At 36.5% G+C, this 21,126-nt stretch overlaps 1 protein-coding gene across 1 annotated transcript; it reads right to left on the bottom strand.

Moving 5' to 3' along the window:
• Window positions 1-4,464: 4,464 nt before the first annotated feature.
• Window positions 4,465-5,631, bottom strand: LOC140157863 (G-protein coupled receptor moody-like). Its single transcript, XM_072181111.1, has one exon. The coding sequence runs from the start codon at window positions 5,629-5,631 to the stop codon at window positions 4,465-4,467; it is 1,167 nt and encodes a 388-aa protein (XP_072037212.1).
• Window positions 5,632-21,126: the final 15,495 nt, after the last annotated feature.

The raw sequence follows: 21,126 nt of genomic DNA, 5'->3' as shown, positions 1-21,126 counted from the left end.
ATCAGAAAGTCTTGTGGACCTTGGATGATCTTCAAGGATGCTCATTCCATCCTTGAACTCTAAGGACCATTTTGTTGCTGTTGAATATCAAGGACCATTTACAGCAACTGTACATTGTTAAATTTCATTTGAGCTTTCACCACCGCCGGGAGAAATTTCCATGATGACCATGTGTTCGCTTCTGGTAGTACTCTGCAGAGTGTCCTGCCCATATACAATGATGCAAATATAAATATTTTTGCAGTAATGTTTTGAAGGAACAATTTTTCAAATGGACCAAATTCATTGCCGTGCGACAAAGTATCATACTTGTTCTACAAACTTTTTTACCGCCCCTCGTATCATGATTATTTTTCACAAAACAGAAACTTTGGCAGACTTTGCCGGTATTGATCTATTCCATTTAAAATCCACACTCCCCCTGTGCAAAAGTTTCAAAATATATTCCACAGGGGGAGTATGAATTTCAAATAGAAGGAACACACCAGACAGCTCCATTTGAATTTCATACACCCTCTGAGAAACCTGAAGTTTCCACAGAGGAAGGGTGAGTTTCAAATAGAGTTGGTTAATGTGCTATGTCCATTTGAAATTCAAACTCTTAAAATGGAATAGCCCATTGAATAGCCCCCACCCCGTATGTTTGCGGCACATCCATGTATGGTCATTTATTCTATACCCCCAGACCCCCAAAACAATGTACAACTTTTGTGTCCACCACTAGTGTGCAAGACATGTGACAGCCCTAACACTCTGGTTTATGTACCATTTTGCACTCAGAATTCACTGATTTGATTTTGGATTCACAGTTCAATAGATACTAGGTAGTATGCATTTTACATGCACCAAGTTACAAAACGTCAAAGGACCTTAAGGCAAGTCAGATAGCAGGAGCCAATTTCCAGTTTTAAACTTCAGAGAACTAATACATTTATCTTATCAAGGAAGCTAATAATAGCATTATATTTCAATAGGATTTGAGGTTCTTGAGTTAGGCCAGTGATATATTAAACAAAAGTTTTGGAAATTTTCCCCTTCCCAAAAAACTGAAATCATCAGTGGCGTAGCTAGGGGTTGTGGCACCCAGGGCTAAGGCTTCTAATTTAGAGTCCGAAGTTAACCGTTTTTCTAGAATCCATTTTCCGTGTTGTAATCCATGTTGTAAAATTTGCAAATCCGTGTCATGAATACAGCTTAAAATGTATAAACAATGAAGTGTTCAATATCGCGATCAATATGCTCTGATTGGAATATTCTCACGATAATAGGCCGACTTTTACGATGTTTGGAGGGATATGGGGTTCATACCTTGGTAATATACCCTTATTTCGGTATTATTAAACAGTATTATTATCATAAAAATTGACAAACACAACTCATGATGGTTTTTAACATTTATTTCTCTTATCTTTTAACAATTTTTGTCACATCATACAAAAATGTCATTTTCTGTGTTGTACCTCCGATTCCGTGAAACGGAAAACTTCGGACTCTACCCTAATTCTTGAATCAATTGCACTTGAAGTCATGAAAATTTGCACAAATAGGGCTTATCACTAATTAATATTGGTAATAATGAAGTTGAATATCGGTCGCGGTAAATCGATCTTTCAAATAAAGTTGTGCTTTTGACTTTTGTCGCTTGGAGGGGGCGCAGAATTGATGCTGAATTGACCCAGTGCACTGGAAATCATGCACATGCGGTAGAAATGACTTCCCTTATTTGATATCAAGCCATGGGATCTTCTTTATAAAGTATATACCATTCCTCTTGTGTGTCAGCTTTATTTGTCTCAATGTTTGAGTGCAAACACCGCCAGATCATGTTCCCCTTCGACCCGCCTTAACATTCACATTATATTATGAAGCTTCCTCATGTTTCTATTTACCTATATTGAATAAACCTTTGATCATGCGTGGCATAGAAAGAATAAGGTTACTGTCACAAAGGTGACTTCTGTGTAATTGGTTTCTACAAACAATTTATTTTTACGAGTGATCAATTTTCACAATTTGTTGGGTGATCTGATTTTTACAGAAATGATAAGATCCAGGTTAAAGGGCCTGATAATCAGGAATTTGATAAATAAAATATTGCTACAGAGTCTAGTAGGAAAAGGCTTTCACGATGGGATTCATAACAACTGAATTTAATATACAGGTGCGCTGCTGGATATCACATTTACATACCAGTCAATGTGTGAAAACTGGTGCAGCTAGTCGCTAATGGATGGTCAAGCTTTTGTCAGATGTGGCTCTTACTTCATCCTGATGAAGTCAGAGCCACATCTGACGAAAAGCTTGACCATTTTCACACAGTCAAATGCAGTGGCGAGCGCCATAGGGGCACCGGGGGGGGTTGATCTGAAATTTTAAAAATGCCATAGGAAAATTGCCGAAAAATGGCTTGTGCCCCCCCATCAGACCCGGTGCCCCCAATCATGGTCGGTGCCCCCCCCCCCATGTGATGACCCACGCTGCGCCACTGGTCAGATGTGGCTCTGACTTTATCCTGATGAACAGAAGTTGTGAGTTGTTGACTCCAATATTTTTTGCCTGGTGTGTTCAAGAATCTAAAAAGAGGGGGAGGAGGGGGTGCAGAGCAAAATTTTCCGTAATTTTTTCGATGCACGCATGGAAAGTATGATAGAGTTTTAAATATTTGTCGATGGCATTCGTACATCCCAGCAAAACACAAACATATCTGTAATGTTATTTTTTTAATGGGATAAAATGTTGCCAGAAAAGTTTGAATGTTTTACGATCCATGCTCGTTCTTGCAGGTTTTCTCCAAGATCTCTGGTTTCCTTATTATTATTAGTTGTTTGGTTATCAAAAACTTCCTTCACAATATCATTTTTACAATAAAAATTACTTTCTTGATCAATATTTTAAAACATTTCCCCAAAATAACTCAACATTTAAAATGATTTAAAAGCACTTTATATATGAAAAATATCTTTAAAAGATATCCTGTGTTTGCTGGGATAGTAGGCATACACAAGAAGGAAGTGAAGGCCTAAAAAACAAGATACATGTAGTTTAGAACTACTATTGTGACCTGATGTACACTTCACTGAATTTTTAAAATAAATCAGTACTGTGACCCGGACCCAAACACTGATGCATGCCAGCAAAGGGACCGAGTTGCAGGATGACGTAAAATGAGAGTAGTTCACAAAATATAATTTATTATTAATGACAATTCATTTCGTTTATAACACTTTAGTGATTTAATCAAAGGAAATTATTATTCCTTAGGCCACATGAAATTCATTTGTTGGTTCCTGTGTGGACGAATTGCCTGACCTTTAGAGCTTTTTCTCATTTTTTTGTAACAAAAAAATTAAATTAAAAAAAAGAAAGAAAAAAGTTCCAGGGCCTTTATCATATGCAATTTACAGCTTAAAATGTGTGGAAAAAAAAGCCAACCGACCTACCCTATTTTTTTTTAATGTTACGCCAATCAAACAACTTTTTTTAGGCCTTATCAATCATTCAAATCTAATTGTTCTAGATTCTTTTCACAAAAGCATTTCGATAAAGGCTACATGTAAAACAAACAAGAGGTGCCAGTGGCGTAGTGTCATAGGGGCATGGGGAAGGGGTATGTGCCCCTGAATTGATTTGAAAATGTAGAAAATCCCATAGGAAAATGGCCCAAAACAGCTTCAGCCAACCCCCCCCCTCATCCGGCCTGGTGGACCCCAATCATTGCCACTGCCCCCCCCCCCCCCATGATGACTCGCGCTACACCACTGGCAGGTGCATAACTAGCTTGATGGTCATTCCGAAGGGCTGGCAAAGTCCGGTTAACTGAGCAGCTGATTTGACATCAACTGACATTCTTTGATTGGCATTCTTTTTAATGGCATTGAAAGACCCAGCAAACACAAAAATGTTTTATAAAATATTATAAACATGTTGTAAATGCATTTTAGTTTTGGTAGAAACATTTTAATAACATTTAAATGTCAGGTTTTGTATATCATAGAAACACTACAACAACATTTCAAACATGTTGTCAATATGTTATAGCAATATATTATTTTTTGGCAAATATGTTTGTATAACATTTTATACCCTTTATATAACCAGACATTTAAACATTTCCTGTAAAACATAATGTGTTTGCTGTGAACCTGTTTTCTGTTGAAGATAGTTTGTCAGAATAACTGAGATATCCGGATAAGCGGCATAGCCAGCTTTCAGAGGGGAGGGGCACAATATTGCAAATGTACATGGATGTGTCAAATAATTATGTCAGCAGCTTTTTTGAACAATATTATACAACTTGTGTAGCATTGAGGAAAAGTCTATTTTTTATTGTCTTTTTCTTTGAAAATGTTTCCTCTGTCTTTTTGTACATTAAAATATTAGTTTTACTGTATCTTCCAAATAAAAAAACAAAACACTGTACAGTTATTGTATTAATCCAATAAATAAAATGCACAATTATTTGGACTATTTGTTTTGTGACAGAAAAAACTTCAAAAATCTTGAAGGCTGAGGTATATCCCTGTAGGATCTCCTCATCATGTGTCCAAAGACAAACTTAAAATCTGGATGCTTACCAGCATAAATCGCAAAATTGATAGTGCTATTAGCTAAAGTAATAATGCGTGCATAGAATAATATATGATTGGAATCCGGCACAAAAATAAGGATAAAATATGGCAGATAACACAGATAGAGGGAACAGACAACCACAAAGAGATTTTTGGTGATTTCAATTTGTTTTTGTGATATTTGTTCCCGTCTTGTGAGACTTGTTATTTCGCTGTCCGACTTCACTACAGACGGACTTTTAGAGGGCGCATACTCTTGTGTTGTTATTACAGGAAGCACAGCATTAGATGGCGTATAACTTATTAGTGTTACACCAGTTGGTGCGCTACTTGAGGGCGTATCACTCGTCACACTTGTCATATTGCTTCCATCTGAAGTCGGCGGACAAAGGCTCCGTTTCTTAGCTCGAAAGTGTTTCTTTAAGAACACGTAAATCCAAGAATAGCTTACAGTCGTGACGATAAGAGGAATTGGAAAAGCTATGAGAGTCGCGACAAGAGAGACCACTTCTGCATTTTTGTTTGAATCGTCGATAGCACAAGCTAAATCGGCATAGTCGTAACCAAATGCACTAAATCCAGTGAGTAACAGTATGATTATGCTTCCGCTTAAAACCACCCATGGAATAGTCAGACAAACGGCAAGCTTCCAAGAGACGAATATTTTTCTATACAGAGACGGTCTTGTGATGAGTATGAGTCGGTTCACACCTATCGCTGCTGAGGTATACAAACTAGTCCCTCTACATGTGTATATTACGAATGCTGTAAAAGCGCACAGCCATTCTGCTTGCGGAATAGGCCAGCCGTTTCTCCCCAAACCGGCGATGGCGTAGAAGAATAAGAATATAGACGTTATCAGATCGGCAATGGCTAAACTGGTGACGAATGCATTGGTGGATGTCTGAAGTTTGCAGGAAAATGATACTGCGATGATAATCATAGAATTACCGATGACACCCATTAGGGCAATGAGGAAGATGAAAGTTGAAGTGAGAACCTGTTCCCAGTAGAATACTATGAGTCTGTTTGAGTCCGCAATGATATTAGTATTGTTATCCATCCTGTCATCCAATGCTCAACCCTGATAGCACTCGATCTCTAACTCTGGGTACCAAATGGTTTCAAACTGCAGGTTCTGTCACTTTTAAGCTGCCATTAATTTCCAGATTGAGAAGAAATAGTGTTTAAAATTCTTTTTCCTGATTTGAAAGTCACAATATCATTGTTGGTCTGGTCTTGTGGCCACTCCTGCAGAAGATTTTGTAATGTCTTGCAATACTTATTTAAAAAAACTAACAATTTGACTACCTCTTCCTTACAGTCACTTAAGGAGCAAAATCACAATATGTTGGTCTGGTCTAGTGGCCACTCACAAAGAAATTGTAACATACTTATAACTTTGCTTATAATAATTCCTCTTCTAAAATAGTCACTTGAAGACCAAAATCACACTAGTGTTGGTCTGGCCCAGTGACCACTCAAAACTGATCAAGATCTTAGCAGAAATCCGCTAGAGATCACCAGACATCAAAGAAGTATTGCCATGGTTTTGGACATTTCTTTTGGTGAGCCAAGCAATCTGTAACACCTGTTAAATGTTCTTGATGGCTTCCATCTACCACAGTTTATACCAATGAGGCGAATGTCCTTTTATTCCATGCAATGTAATGCAATGGTGACGAGTGTCTGACGACTCCTATTCATGGTCATGTTGAAGTCCAATACAGTTCCTTACTTGAATAACATCAGCACTGAAGAGAATAACCTCACCATCAATGTGTTCCCCTTGCCTATCATGTTATTATATAGGCCCTATATAAATATTGGTACATGTACAAAATGTTCCTGGAAAGGTGCATCAAGTTTTAAACAAATTGAATTTGCACACCAGCATGCATGTAGTAGGTATGTCACAGTGAATTCTGCATGCTTGGTTCAATAAGCACTATGATCCACAAAGGCCTCATCCCAATGGCATAGTTCAATAACCTGCATTAAACAATCATAGTGCAAAATTTGACCTCAAGTTTCAGAATATGAGTTTTTGTACCCAAATTTTCAAAGGTCATTCAATGAAAGTTAAAATGTATTGGGGTTAAAGAACTGTGTCATAGAGGAGCATGTTGTGGATCCTAGTGAAGCATGTCTACTGAAAAATGTGGGTTTCAGTCCTTTACCAGTACAAAGTTATACCAATATTTTAGTCTTATTTTGTTGGTAAAATGTTCACCTACTTTTGACACTTATTTTTAGGTTACTGCAATAATGCATTTCAATGTCAAAGTGAATTATATAGAGTTTCCTTTTTACAATTTGATTTGAGTGATGAAACAGTTGAATGGTTTTGTATAGTGTGCAATTTGTGTGGGTGGGAAAGGGATTACACTGAGATCTGACAAAATGCAATATCTTCAAATAAGTAACTGGTTTTCACAAGGGGGAGGGGGGTGGCATGGGTATGCGGGTATTGATTCCCTGACTGCTGTGCCAGATGAGATAGTGCATCTATTAAAAAATACATTTACCCAAATGAAATATGGTTCAGTTTTAAAATTAGGATTTTTTTCCTAAGTGTAAGAATACTTGTTTGGCGTAGTACGGTATATTGTTTAGTACCGGTATGTTTATTTTTGTCAGTGCTATTTGAACTTGGTTACAAGGCTACCCACAACACAAATGAAAACCCAGATAACTTTGTACATATGAATCCCATATTCATGAATTCTATTAAAATAAATGACAATATTTCAGCATAAAAAAGGTTATAAATGAAAGATTTATATATATGCGACATGAAATATCAAAAGGTAGTTTATGAGTCACTTTCAAAATGTTAAGATTTTAACTCTATTTGAAAGAACAAGCTTTAAAATCATATCTTGGTTTTTAAATTTGAGGTGATACTTTTGAAAATATGAAAAAAATTGTAACTTTTCTTGTCATTTTGTTTATAATTTACAAGTTTATTTTACTAATGTTTTAATACAGGCTTTTCCGACTAAAAGTACCTTTTGATATGACGAGTCAAGTTTTTTAATGGTTGGAATCACTATATTGTGACGCCATGTGATTCTTTTGTGATTAGGTGAAACATGAAGCATTTCCTCAAAAAGTTCAACATGGTTTAAAAGGAAGTTAAAACAACCAATGTGATATCATTGTCTATGATGAATGTAAGCCAATTGTAACCCTGTTCCTGATACAGTTTCATTATCTCAAGTAATACTGTCAAAGTGGTTATTTTTGTGTGTGTAAATTTTCGCGCCTTGCCGATTTCTAACCATTTCACTTGTTTTAAAATTCGTGATTTTGAGTTTTCTTACATAGACCTATACATAAAAAGAACAGATTCTTGTATTTTTATTTTTGGCGTAGCTGTGTTGAGCGCGAAAAGCATGAAAATTAATGTACCACGAAAATTCCTACTGTAACAGTATAGGACTGGAGTCATCACACACCTACACATTATTTTATGCATACTCAATGTATTCTTGCACACTAGCAAACAGACTGACAAACTAAAAACTACTATCATAAATACCGTAAAGATTCGCATAATGTCGCACTAATAAAGAGGCTTACTTTGCCTCAGGGTAAATTTCTTGTACAGTACGTGTGGGCCAAAAACAACTTTACCCAATTTAAAAGGTTCATATCTCAAAATTGAAAATCTGCTGCAAATTGTTTTCACATATTCGTAAAGAACATCTTCTTTAGAGTATTTGGTGAAAAAACTATCCAAAAATGTATTAAATTAAAAATGTGACGCTAGTTTTAAATCAAAGAGTCAAAATTAACTTTGTCCACACGAAGGCCTACTAGCTGTCGCGTCGCATCACTTGCAATGGCGAGTTCGATAATGAGAACCACTCAGTATACGCACAAATTTGTTCAGCAATTTTATATAACACAATCAAATAAATCAAACATGAACAATTTAAATGTCAAGCTATGATATTTCGTCATGATATGCAGCTTTCACGCTGCAAAAATAAACACAATTCTCAAATGCGCAAAGCAATTGTAACCTCAGACCTGATTTTTTTTGTCATTACGAAATGTTATCTATACAAGAAAGTTCCGCGAAGTTATTGAACTTATTGCGTTTGTGGTATGTTCGGCAAATTGTTGCGTCGACAACTGACTCTGGGGTTAGCGGCAAGTTCCCTTTGAACCGTTGCAATATTTGCATTTAGAATATGTAACAATATTATGAATAGCTATTCTACAATTCGAGCAACAACCCTCTGAAATTGGGTAAAGTTGTTTTTGGCCCACACTGTACAAATAGAGAGCTCCTTCCTCTGAAAATCCCAACAAAGAATTAAGGGTCCATTGCCCTTATTTGCAAGTGGGATTTTTATGAGTGGGCACTTTTAGTTTGTACCTAAAATTCCAGTTATGTCAAGCGAGCCGATATGCACATTACAGATATGGTACACCCATACATGCACCCCTCTTGTAAATGCCGCCAAGTGTGGAGGTGTGTGTATATTCCAACTGGGGAGATTCACACACCCACATTCAAACTGGGGAGATTTTTTTACACAAATCTCACAGCAACCGCCATACTGTGGAGGTTGCTCTAATCAGAAAATGACAGGTGGTATACCCATAAATAAGGAAAAAAAACCCCATTTTTGAGCTTATCTTCAACTGTGGAGCTCCACGGTTGTTAGCAGACTCCACAGTGTGAATGTGACAAAACACACACACCTCCACAGTTGAAGGCATTTACAAACGCACCCCTTATTGTGTGCAGGTATTTATCAGTCTGGTCCGACTGCCTGATCAGGAAATTTTGCCGAATCAGGCAGCATGTTGCCGAGTCAGGCAACACAGGCTTTGGTAACCCTTCCGAATTTGACAGACTAAGGACTAAATTGTTCATAGTGATGTTATAAAAGATCGGTGGAAATTTTACTTTGACACACATGAGCTACATGTAAGTTGACAATTTTTCACCGGGCGTAAAAAATTCCACCGGGAGGAAAATAATTTAAATAACAAAACAATTTCTAACGGTTTAAAAAAAATTTGATCTAAACATGCAAATTAACTTTATTTTAACTAAAATTAATGAAAAAATACTACTAATTGTACATCCATTGATAATTTTATATATTTTACCTATTTCTTTACTCTAAACCAAGAAATAACGGTATATTAAAAGATGCTCTACTTGAAATAGAGCATTGCATTGTGGGATACCATGCTGCCTGACTTGGCAACATGCTGCCTAACTTGGCAGTATTTCCTGATCAGGCAGTAGGACGGACTGTTTATAAAGATCAGCAAATGTGGACCTTAATCTGACTTTCTACTAATGTTAATTCAATGCATTGAAATTTGAATATGAAATTTGAATTGAAATGAATTTGGGCGACTTTCATTTCAATGCATTGGAATTGAATTTGAATAAAAATGATTTGGCTTGGGCATGAATTGAATTGGATTGCAATTGAAATAATTGTGAGTAATCGGAAGAATTGAATTGAATTGGAATTAAATCAATTTTCTGGAGTGAAATAATATTACTTTTTACCTCCTAAATGGGGACACACCTGCTACCGAGGATATCCACGGTTGTCAGAATCAGCAGTGTGTTATTCACCATTTTAAACAAGTCCATGTTTGTAGGGGTAGGAGGATCCCCTTGGAATTTATAAAAGGTCTGGTGTGTTCGGTGGATGTCCTCAGTTTGGCAGTTAATTTTGTTCGGGGGGAGGGGTCCCTTACCATACTGAGCCAGCAATTGCAGACCTTGTGTATTGTTATCAAAATGAAGATATTCTCTATAGTAGGCTATATCCCATGTCCCCCACCATCTCCAATTCACCCCACACCCACAAATTATGGATGGCATTACATTAAGTTTATATTTGACATCACAGCAGTTGAATGGAGTATCCCATCATGCATTGCAGCCTATCTGCTCCACAGCAAATACATACAAACAATACAAAGAGCCGCTTAAAAGGGCATTTCGTGATCCACAGCCTCATCCCCCCACTTTTCTCAAAAAAAGTTGAGATTTTTATATCACTGGAAACCTCTGGCTACATATGTTTATGTATATACAAAATATTTCTTGCAGATTAATTAGTTTAGCAAAGATATCGTGAAATTTGAATTTCGAAATTACAACGCATTGTCTATGGAGCAGTGTAATACACATAATCATGCATAACTCGCGAACGCAAAATTGGAATCAACTGAAATTTTGGGAATAGGTTTTTTTCGTGGATATCTAATAAAAAATGACATAAATAGAGGATGCTAGGATCACGAAATACTCCTTTAAATATTGAGAGCTGTGGATAGTTTCACAATTAGAGGTCATATTTTTTTCAAATAAAAGTCTTAGTACCCCTTAATTAAGCGAGTTATTAAAAGTTGAAGTGAGGGATTTTGTGCACACTTTCTATGACAAGTATAGTTCTATTATGGTACAGCAAAGCATGATGGGTTAGACCAATCAGCTGCGGTGATTTGACATTAAATACTGCAATAGTCTTGATGGCTCTGGAATGTTAGCATAAGTACATCTCATCATGTGTCCGAACACAATTTTGAATTCCGGATGATTATACGCGTAGATGATAAAATTGGTGGCGCTGTTTGCTAATGGTAGAAGATAATCAATATTATGACCTAATATAGGTATGGAATTCAATATCAAGAAAGGTACAAAACAAGCAAAAAATGCACAGACGATGAAGAATAAATTCTTGGTGATTTTGATCTGTTGTTTCGTTATCTGGTTCTTTCGTTTAACAGTAGGATCTTCGATATTGCAAGTTGTTACAGAGACGTCGCTTGAAATATGAGTGACGGTCGGCAAGTTACGTTTTTGTTCTTTAAAATGACTCCGCAAGTGAATGTAAATCAATGAGTAGCATATCAGGAGTGTAACAAGTGGAATCGGCAGACCAATCAAAGTTTGAGCAAGATTAAAAATCGCCGCATTCTTGTGACCATCTAAATCAGAGCAGGTCCCATCCGTGTAGTCATAACCAAAGCCACCGTTTCCAGATGGAAGAAAAATAACCAATGTTAGCGTTGGTATAAGCCATGGAATAGCGACTAAAACAGCAAGCCGCCATGATTTGAATATCAGCAACTGGTTTTGACGGAACAAGACCGGTTTTGTAATGGCTAATAGGCGAACGATTGCTATCATTGCCAGTGTGTATAAACTACATCCAGTGCACAAGTATATGACTAATCCAGTCAAGCCGCACAACCATTCAAATCCTGGTATAGGCCATTCATCTATGCCAAGTAATCCGACGATAAAGAATATCATGAAGATCGATGTCGTCAAATCGGCAATGCTCAAACTAGTCACAAAAGCGTTGGTAACATTTTGGAGACGCCTTGAAAGCATAACCGCTATGATTATCATACTGTTACCAACAATTCCTGTAAGCGATATGATTCCAGTCATGACAGCACCAAATATGTTGAGTCCACGATCAAAATTGGTGGTATTTGAGGAAATGTTATTGAATTCCATAATGGTAGTGGTGGTTGTCAATGGTTCATGAACATGGCTTACAACAGAGCATTATCCTTTCCAGTAAATATCTTTAAGTTCCTCGCTCATCTAACCAAAAGAATACATCTGACTAATCAGGATACTAATCCAAATCATCTAAACCATAGCCCAATGATGATTCAGAGTCACCTTCACATAACCCTCTCCATCATGCCACGCTGGTGTTCAACTGCAGACGACAGGTTCAAAATTTCTTCAAAGTTCAAAAATTTCAGAATTTCACATTTTCATGACCATATTTGGAATAAGCATAAAATATGCATCAAAATGAGTAAACAGGCCCAGTATTGTTCAGTGGTTCTCCAAATGGCTCTTGATATTTTGAGAAAATATCTCAAAACTTTTTATGTTGAAGCCTATGACCAGCATACAAAGAATTAAGATAAGTGTATCCATATATGGTAGGCTGATAGTATAAAGGATTTCCTCTATCCTTCATTTCCTCTCCTGATAAAAAAGTGTCACATTGGCCAAAAGCTATTAAATGAAGATTCATCTCTTTTAGGCTGCGTTCACATAGAAGTATACTATTCGGGTATACGGTGCACGTTTTACAGGTGCACGCGTATATAGTTCAATCGAGCAAGGCAATTTCATAGTACCGGTCACATAAGGCTACGATCGCATAGAAGTATACTATTCGGGTATACGATGCACGTTTTGCAGGTGCACGCGTATAGATTAAATCGGGCAAGGTAATTTCATAGGCCTAGTACCGGGTCACATAAGAGCTATTCGAAAAGGCCGTATACCTGCGTATAGTATAGTATAGTGGGAATCGCGCGTGTTCGATTTTAGTGCAGCGTATACCGTCCAAATTTAAAAAACCTAAACCATATGTGGGCAAATTCATTTTTTTAATAGATGCCCTATCTAATTCTGCACATTATGACACCTCATTAAATGCAATGTGACCTCAAGAAGTAAAGTTACAAGCATTTGATAAGACGAAGAAAATGGGTAACTGTACATATTAAGCTATTAAGCTATATGAAATACGCTCATTCGATCAGGCTGAGTTCACATAGTATACTCCTATATGAACTTAGCCTGATCGAATGAGCGTATTTCGTATAGCGAATACCGTATACCGTATACTTCTATGTGAACTCAGCCTTAAGAAACACTGGTATCACACAGACAACATTATAATAAAATTCCAATTGATGGGCGGTAGCGGCTTCTTTAAACTGTTGCACAACAACGACTTAATGAACACCTCAATAATCCCTCAACAAAAAATACAAGTTTTTACACTCAAATTGACTAATTATAACAGTTTTCTGCTAAAATGTCAGCCTATCAGAACTTAAAATTATATATACAATTAATCTTTCAGGCAGAGAGTGTTCTCTCGATTTACATAATAATACAACAATTGAATAATATATAAAGATATAATTGCTACTATAGCCTTGATTTGGATCATAATAAAGTTTAACACAGTGCAACAAGTTAAACTCAATTTACCCTAGCTAAGAAATGGGCGAATCCATGTTATTGTTTACTGGGTCAGAGGTCAATCATTGTCATGCAGATAAATTTGTATTGTTTGGCTCGACCGGGAACCAATGGATTTTTCGCGGGTTTGGGCGTGATTAGGTGGTGATTTATTCACTGTTGGTTTTGTATTGGACACGACAACAACAAAAATCTTCGGTTACCGATTCTTAGAAATCAACAGCAACTTCATAAGACATAAACAACTGACTGATTGATGATAAAAAATCAAGCCTTGGGAAGCTTAAAATGTGCACGTTTACTGCATCAATAACAAGGACACGCTTATCTTTCTACCTTGTTTCTGCTTACTGCACAACAATATAATCATGATTCAGGTTCCGAATTTAATGGAGGCGAGTTCGGCGCTGGTTTACGTGATACAAAAATGTAATTGTCGGCAAAACCGCAGAGGTCACTCCAGTCATCTATGCAGCGCTAAAACTTGGATGTAAAAAATATTGATACATGTAGTAATATCAACATTTTGTGCACGTTTTGTGAGCTAGCCGAAGTCAGTATTCTATACAATCGTCGTGGAAATTTACGGTAGGCGTATCCCACTGACCGGTGCAACATGCACGCAAAGCAGTCATCTTCAAGACTTCATGAAATTGAGTAATTTCTGATTATAGACGGAGAATATCCGGGTGAGAATAAATTTATTTAATTTATGTATAATGCGGGAGTTGAAATTGTATTTGAAGGCATCTAAATAATATTTAATGGGGTTCTCTTGCACACGAAAAGTGCTCCAAAACTGTGCAATTCCTGTGGCTTTTACGCATTTAATATTAATGTTTATCAAGTGTGGTTCTATGAATAATTCATATGAGGTGTAATTGTTATGGCCCCACATACAACCCGGGGCAGAGATTTTCAACGAACATGTACGTAGCTCATTATCCAAATAAGGCAAGGAGTAATAAAAGTCGCGCTCATTATGACGTAAGGGTCCTTGAGGATTTGACTTGGGCGAATCAATCGATATCCCGATTGGCAAACAATGACTTCCCATTGCAAATCAATGACGATGCAATCGGGTATGTTTTTAGGGTAAAGTTGACAGTCGTATTTTAATTTGGTGCCGATTTCAGTTCAAGCAGTGCCAAGAAATATGGTCAGTTTTAATTAATGTGGTTATCAATCAAGGGATCCCTTTTATAGTTAAAATTTAAAAAATGTTGGGATCATTAGGCTTTCGACTTCCCGTATTAAAAGCTTGAAAGTCGTAAGTAGAGAATTTACAGATCATGGTCAATTTTATGTTCATACTTGTAAATAACAAAATCAATAAAAATAGGATAACAAAAGGGAAGATGTAAGACGATGATAATGTCGGTCAACAGTTACGTGATTGGGTTGAGAAATAATAATGATAATAGTTTTAAGTAGCAAAGATACGGTGTGCAGATGATAATATTTAACGCCACTTGTAGCAAAATAGTTCATATCACAAAGGCAATTTATTTTAGCCATAAAAAATCTGGAAAAATCCTTGTGTAATTTCCTGTCTCCCTCGTTCGTCAAAATGGGGTAAAGACAGCCCGTCCCCCTGGCGTATTTAGCGTATTGGACGTTTGTGGTAAAATTTTAGACAATTTCTAGGTGTGATTTCACCTTTTTATGTTAATGCAAGCATATTTAGGGTGATAGTTGTTAGTATAACATTAGCAGGCCAGGTTTTGTGGCTTATTGAAAGGAAGGGTATCATGAGTATATTTACCCCGGGATATTTACCTTCATAATGGACGATTATGTCTAAGCTTTATACTCTGCATAAAAGTATATAATTTACATGACAGAGTCGTTAATGCATTAGTTTTGTTTGTTTGGTTGAATTTGGTTTGATTGTGGCATAATGCCTTATTTATAAGGTAACCTAGTTTCATCCATAAAGTGGTCATATAGTGTAGGTCTAATTTTAGTCACGGGTTGTAGTTTTGTGACAAAATGTATTGATAAATAAGGCAAGCCCCGATATGTCCCTAGACTAGAATTGTTATTGAATACTTGGATTTTGGATTTGGATTGGAAATTTGATTGGACTGGAATTGTAATGTTCTTTTCTTTGGATTTGGATTGAAGTTGGATTAAAAAGTGGATGTGGATTGAAGTTGGATTTAAAATTGGATGTGGATTGAAAATTGAAAATAAATAAATAAATAAATAAACATGCAATGCTCTTTTCTTAGGATTGAATTTGGATTTAAAATTGGATTTTGGATTTGGATTGGAAATTTGATTGGATTGGAATTGTAATGTTCTTTTCTTTGGATTTGGATTGAATTTGGATTGAAAATTGGATGTGGATTGAAAATTGAAAAAATAAAATAAAAAAATAAATAAATAAATAAATAAATAAATAAATAAAAAATAAAAAATAAAAAAATAAAAAATAAAAAAATAAAAAAATAAAATAAAAAATAAAAAATAATAATAACATTGCAATGCTCTTTTCTTTGGTTTGAATTGGATTTAAAATTGAATTTTGGATTGGAAATTTGATTGGACTGGAATTGTAATATTCTTTTCTTTGGATTTGGATTGAATTTGGATTTTAAATTGGATGTGGATTGAAAATTGAAAAAAAAAAAATTGCAATGCTCTTTTCTTTGGATTGAATTTGGATTTGGATTGAAAATTGGATTTGGATTGAAAATTGAAAAAAAAAAAAATAATAATGAAAGACCAGGGTTTATCATGTGTGTTTACGGTCTGTGTGAGGGATTTTGATCATAGTTGCATACCTTTTTTAAGTATAGGGAGAAATTGATATGAACGCACTCCCCTTGCATCCCTTGTTTGGCTTTGTTCACATGCTCAACGGGAATGTGTGCGAGCTCTTCGAGTCTTTATAGAACTTGATGGTATTAGTAATTTGAAGTTCAGAAGTTCAACGGAAGATTTTAGATCATAAAACTTGGTAAAGAAGGATTTTGGATAGTTTAATAATCTTGTGGTAATTCTCAGGTCATCAAATATTTGGATGGTGATTTAAGGAGGAGGAGTTATCTCCCTGTTGGCCACAGGGGGGTCAATTTAAAGTCTTAAGTAGATTGGGTGGTCATGAAACCAATATAAAGATATCTGATTAGGTAAAATCGTTGAGCAGGGTCAAAGAACTAATTAATGTAGAGAAGGATTTCATGAAAACGGGGATAAAAAATTCCTGAGGTCAAGTAAGTAAAAGCCGATTGTGTGAAAATTGGGGAAAATGTGTTCCCTCAGCGCTTGCATTTGTGATACAATGACAAGTATATTTTGTGTCAAAGCATTTTATTGTGGCTTAAGGGTAATTAAGGCAAAGATTGCTTCAGTTTCTGGAATTAGTAATTAGTAAATGTCATATTTTGAAAGGGTTAAATTTGTATGAGAATAGATCGCACAAATAATTTGTCATGCTTATCCACATAACACGATGGTACATAAAAATGGTCGGGGAAGAAATTAATACAAATTAAATAATCACCTGTCTCCCGATTACCTGTGTTGGATCACAAACAAAATCTCAAGTTACACAGGGTAATTAGTATAGATGTGCTGGCAGGTTGTTTCCCATTTTTTTTTCCTTTTATTTATATTGCAGGCGATACCAATGACACTTTGATGCTGGTGGTAAGAAAGAAGCCTGACCTGTATGTACATGTACACCTGGACAACCATATAATTGCTAGTGACTACTAGACTTTGTGTGAGGCGACAGTAGACTTTGACATGCACAGCGAAGCATATGGAAAATTTTGTGTCATCTGCAAGAAACTGAACTTACGCACGAGCAATACAAGGGAGAGCATGCATCTTGTACACAAATTGTACTGTCAGAAGTCTATTGAACCAAATAAGTTCTGAAGTTCGGAGTCCAGCTAACGAAAAAGTAAACACTTTAAGGCTTCTCTTGGTGTATATAATAGCATCGTTTGATCAACCGCAGTTGAACTTTGCATGGGAAATATTAATTTGATCATTCCTTCGATGTCGAGTAGTGGAAATTTGAAAGATGGGTTGTGCATGATTTAGCCATGACCGGCGCTTTGGTAAGGCAACTCCGGAACAAAGGGTCGCATGAACGTCGAGAGTGCTGAAATAGAATAAAATAAAGCAAGACATCAGGCAGAATGCTGTTAGCCACATTGGTCCCATATTTCCGGACATAAAATGGAATTAAACAACCCAATCACTGGGTTCCGTATAAATGCGGTTGTGCGTAAGTGTACTGGCTAGGGTGTCTTACTCGGATTACAAGGTCTATTTCACTACACAACAGAATAACCCGATTTCTGCCTGAGATAGACGAAAAGATTTTGGTAACTAAAAGTACGAAAGAAAGTTAACCATTGCGATGTTGATAATCAAAAAGCTCAAATCAACTTCTTCATATATTTGAAGAAAGAAGAATTAACTTAAAAGAGGCGTAAATTCATCCATCTTCGCATTGGTAGTGGACAACATATGCAAAAACAATTTATACAATTTTGCAGAGTTGGACGAAAAGAGTCAACATGGGAAGTTCCATTGGACAAATGAATCTCATGGGACTTGGAATATCACTAATATCTGGGTTTCTAAAATTGAATTGCATGGTACGTAAAATCTTACAAGAAACAATTTATACAGTTGTGAGCCCTCTGATATTATATTGATGTGCTTTGCGTTATGTAATAGTATGACTATACGGGGGTTTATATATCTCAACAACACATATATTCTGTTGTACATTTGAAATTAATAACATTGAGTCAATCGTGCTGGTTTTTGTTTGATTAAGTCTGTGTTAAAGGGAAGTAGGAATCAACTCCAGGTTGGCATGGGGTAGCTAGACTCTGGGGCCAAGTACTATGCCCTCATTTTTTCTAGTTTTTTTGTGAGGTTGCGCAGCCGGCTAGTTATCGCGTTGATTTCTTTCAATATCCTATTGTGAACATACAATATAGAGGTCAATGTATCTCGCAGCATATAGAGCCAGCACAATTAGTAGTGTTATTGTGGAGAATTATATGGATTACAGTCAATATCCAGCAAAGAAATTTTAGTGCTATTTTATGCTAATGAACAATTAGTGGCACAGTCGAGCCAAACGGTGATTTATATTTCAATGTGCCAACAATAAAATCCTTCATTGAGGCACCAGTTAGTTATCAGTAGCATTATCAAACATAGGCAGATATATCTGGTTCATCCATCACCATGTGGTTTCTGGTATTCAAGCAGACGCTCTCAAATGCGCTAGTCAAATTTAAACATGTGCCTCATTCCATTGTGTATCCTCCAGGAGTGTTAGAGGAGGTTTAGGTAATGGTATCCGTATGGCAAAGTGAACAAACAAGTTTAAGGGGGAGTTAACCAAGTTCCTTATAAAATAAGTCCCTTGTGTGGGGTTTTGAATTATCTTTTCTGTATTTATTTATTATGATATATGTACATGTCATAGAATGCTAACATTAATACTTTATCCTTTGTAACTTCAGGTCGATCACCTGTTGAGAGTCTCGAGAATTGTTCCACTCGGTAGCGTCTGACCTGTATGCACCAGTACCGTAATTTATTGTTGAGTTTCCAGCCATTATATTTGATTTAATGATCCAAGGGTTCGGGGTCAAACGCTCAGAATTTGAGCTTCGGGTGGCGGCTACCCGAATGCAAGTTTGGATCACGTGTTGGTTTATCCAACCCGAGATTTCTCTGCGCCTTTGGTCGTTGTATCGCAAGAGTCTTGGGTTGGGTATTGTTCGCTCGATTAGAGAATCTCCTTTTATATATTGAGTCTCCAAAACGAGATTTCTCTGCGCCTTTGGTCGTTGTATCGCTAGAGTCTTGGGTTGGGTATTGTTCGCTCGATTAGAGAATCTCCTATTATATATTTTGATATAGTACGGCTGAGAGTGTAGGTACTTGGTGCGGGTCCTAAACAAAAGTCAATAAATGGTTGTCGTGTCTGATTGCCAACATGCATGCAATTTTTGCGGCCGAGTGTTTTTCAATTTCCTTGTCTTAGGGTAATAAAGTTTAACACAGTGCAACAAGTTAAACTCAATTTACCTAGCTAAGAAATGGGCGAATCCATGTTATTGTTTACTGGGTCAGAGGTCAATCATTGTCATGCAGATAAATTTGTATTGTTTGGCTCGACCCGGGAACCAATGGATTTTTTCGCGGGTTTTTGGCGTGATTAGGTGGTGATTTATTCACTGTTGGTTTTGTATTGGACACGACACCAACCAAAATCTTCCCACCCACCGCTCCCTGTGTGGACATGTGAGAAGGAAGTAAAATATAATTATGTGTGACAGTAATGAGATAATGACCTGTATAAATACAGATATATTTTATCTACTACATGGTAGTGTGTTAAATAGCTAATTAAAGCATTTAAGTGTCTGTAAGTTTAAAAAGAAAAATCAAGAATTATGGTCCCTGTAGATAAGGAGGGAGGAATAAAGAGTTGACGCCAATCATTAAAATTACATGTGACTTGCAAATAATTTCCCTTTCTCAGTTCTTCAAAGATACAATGTACACTGTTTAATTAGATCATGTGTTCAATATGTTGCTACATAAAATTTTATATAATTGTTCTGTATCAACCTTTTTAGGATGATAGTTCAAGAGGGAAAGTAAGTCGTCAAAACTATATAATTCTTAATATGTACAGGAATTGACAATCGTATTGTTACATGCAGGCACAGGTGTCATCAAAAACAGTAAAGTAGTCTTTTATAAGGTCAAAGACTTCACACAGTAAGCAAAAGAAAATAATGCTGGGTTTTGAATTATCTTTTCTGTATTTATTTATTATGATATATGTACATGTCATAGAATGCTAACATTAATACTTTATCCTTTGTAACTTCAGGTCGATCACCTGTTGAGAGTCTCGAGAATTGTTCCACTCGGGAGCGTCTGACCTGTATGCACCAGTACCGTAATTTATTGTTGAGTTTCCAGCCATTATATTTGATTTAATGATCCAAGGGTTCGGGGTCAAGCGCTCAGAATTTGAGCTTGGTGGCGGCTACCGAATGCAAGTTTGGATCATGTGTTGGTTTATCCAAAACGAGATTTCTCTGCGCCTTTGGTCGTTGTATCGCTAGAGTCTTGGGTTGGGTATTGTTCGCTCGATTAGAGAATCTCCTTTTATATATTGAGTCTCCAAACGAGATTTCTCTGCGCCTTTGGTCGTTGTATCGCTAGAGTCTTGGGTTGGGTATTGTTCGCTCGATTAGAGAATCTCCTATTATATATTTTGATATAGTACGGCTGAGAGTGTAGGTACTTGGTGCGGGTCCTAAACAAAAGTCAATAAATGGTTGTCGTGTCTGATTGCCAACATGCATGCAATTTTTGCGTCCGAGTGTTTTTCAATTTCTCTGTCTTAGGGTAATCAATGGCAACACACTATACTGCTGAACCACAGGCTTGTATGTATTGATTTAGACAATAATAACTGCACTACCGTGCCCTCGGAAAAATACCTCGGGCCAAACACAATGAACT

Source organism: Amphiura filiformis, chromosome 7 (genome assembly GCF_039555335.1).
Source record: "Amphiura filiformis chromosome 7, Afil_fr2py, whole genome shotgun sequence".
Lineage (NCBI taxonomy): Eukaryota > Metazoa > Echinodermata > Ophiuroidea > Amphilepidida > Amphiuridae > Amphiura > Amphiura filiformis.
Note: the sequence above shows the minus strand (reverse complement) of the source record. Positions and strands in the feature narration are given on the sequence as shown.

Coding starts and splice junctions, on each gene's coding strand:
- LOC140157863 (XM_072181111.1), bottom strand. CDS start 5,631: ATGGATAACAATACTAATATCATTGCGGACTCAAACAGACTCATAGTA.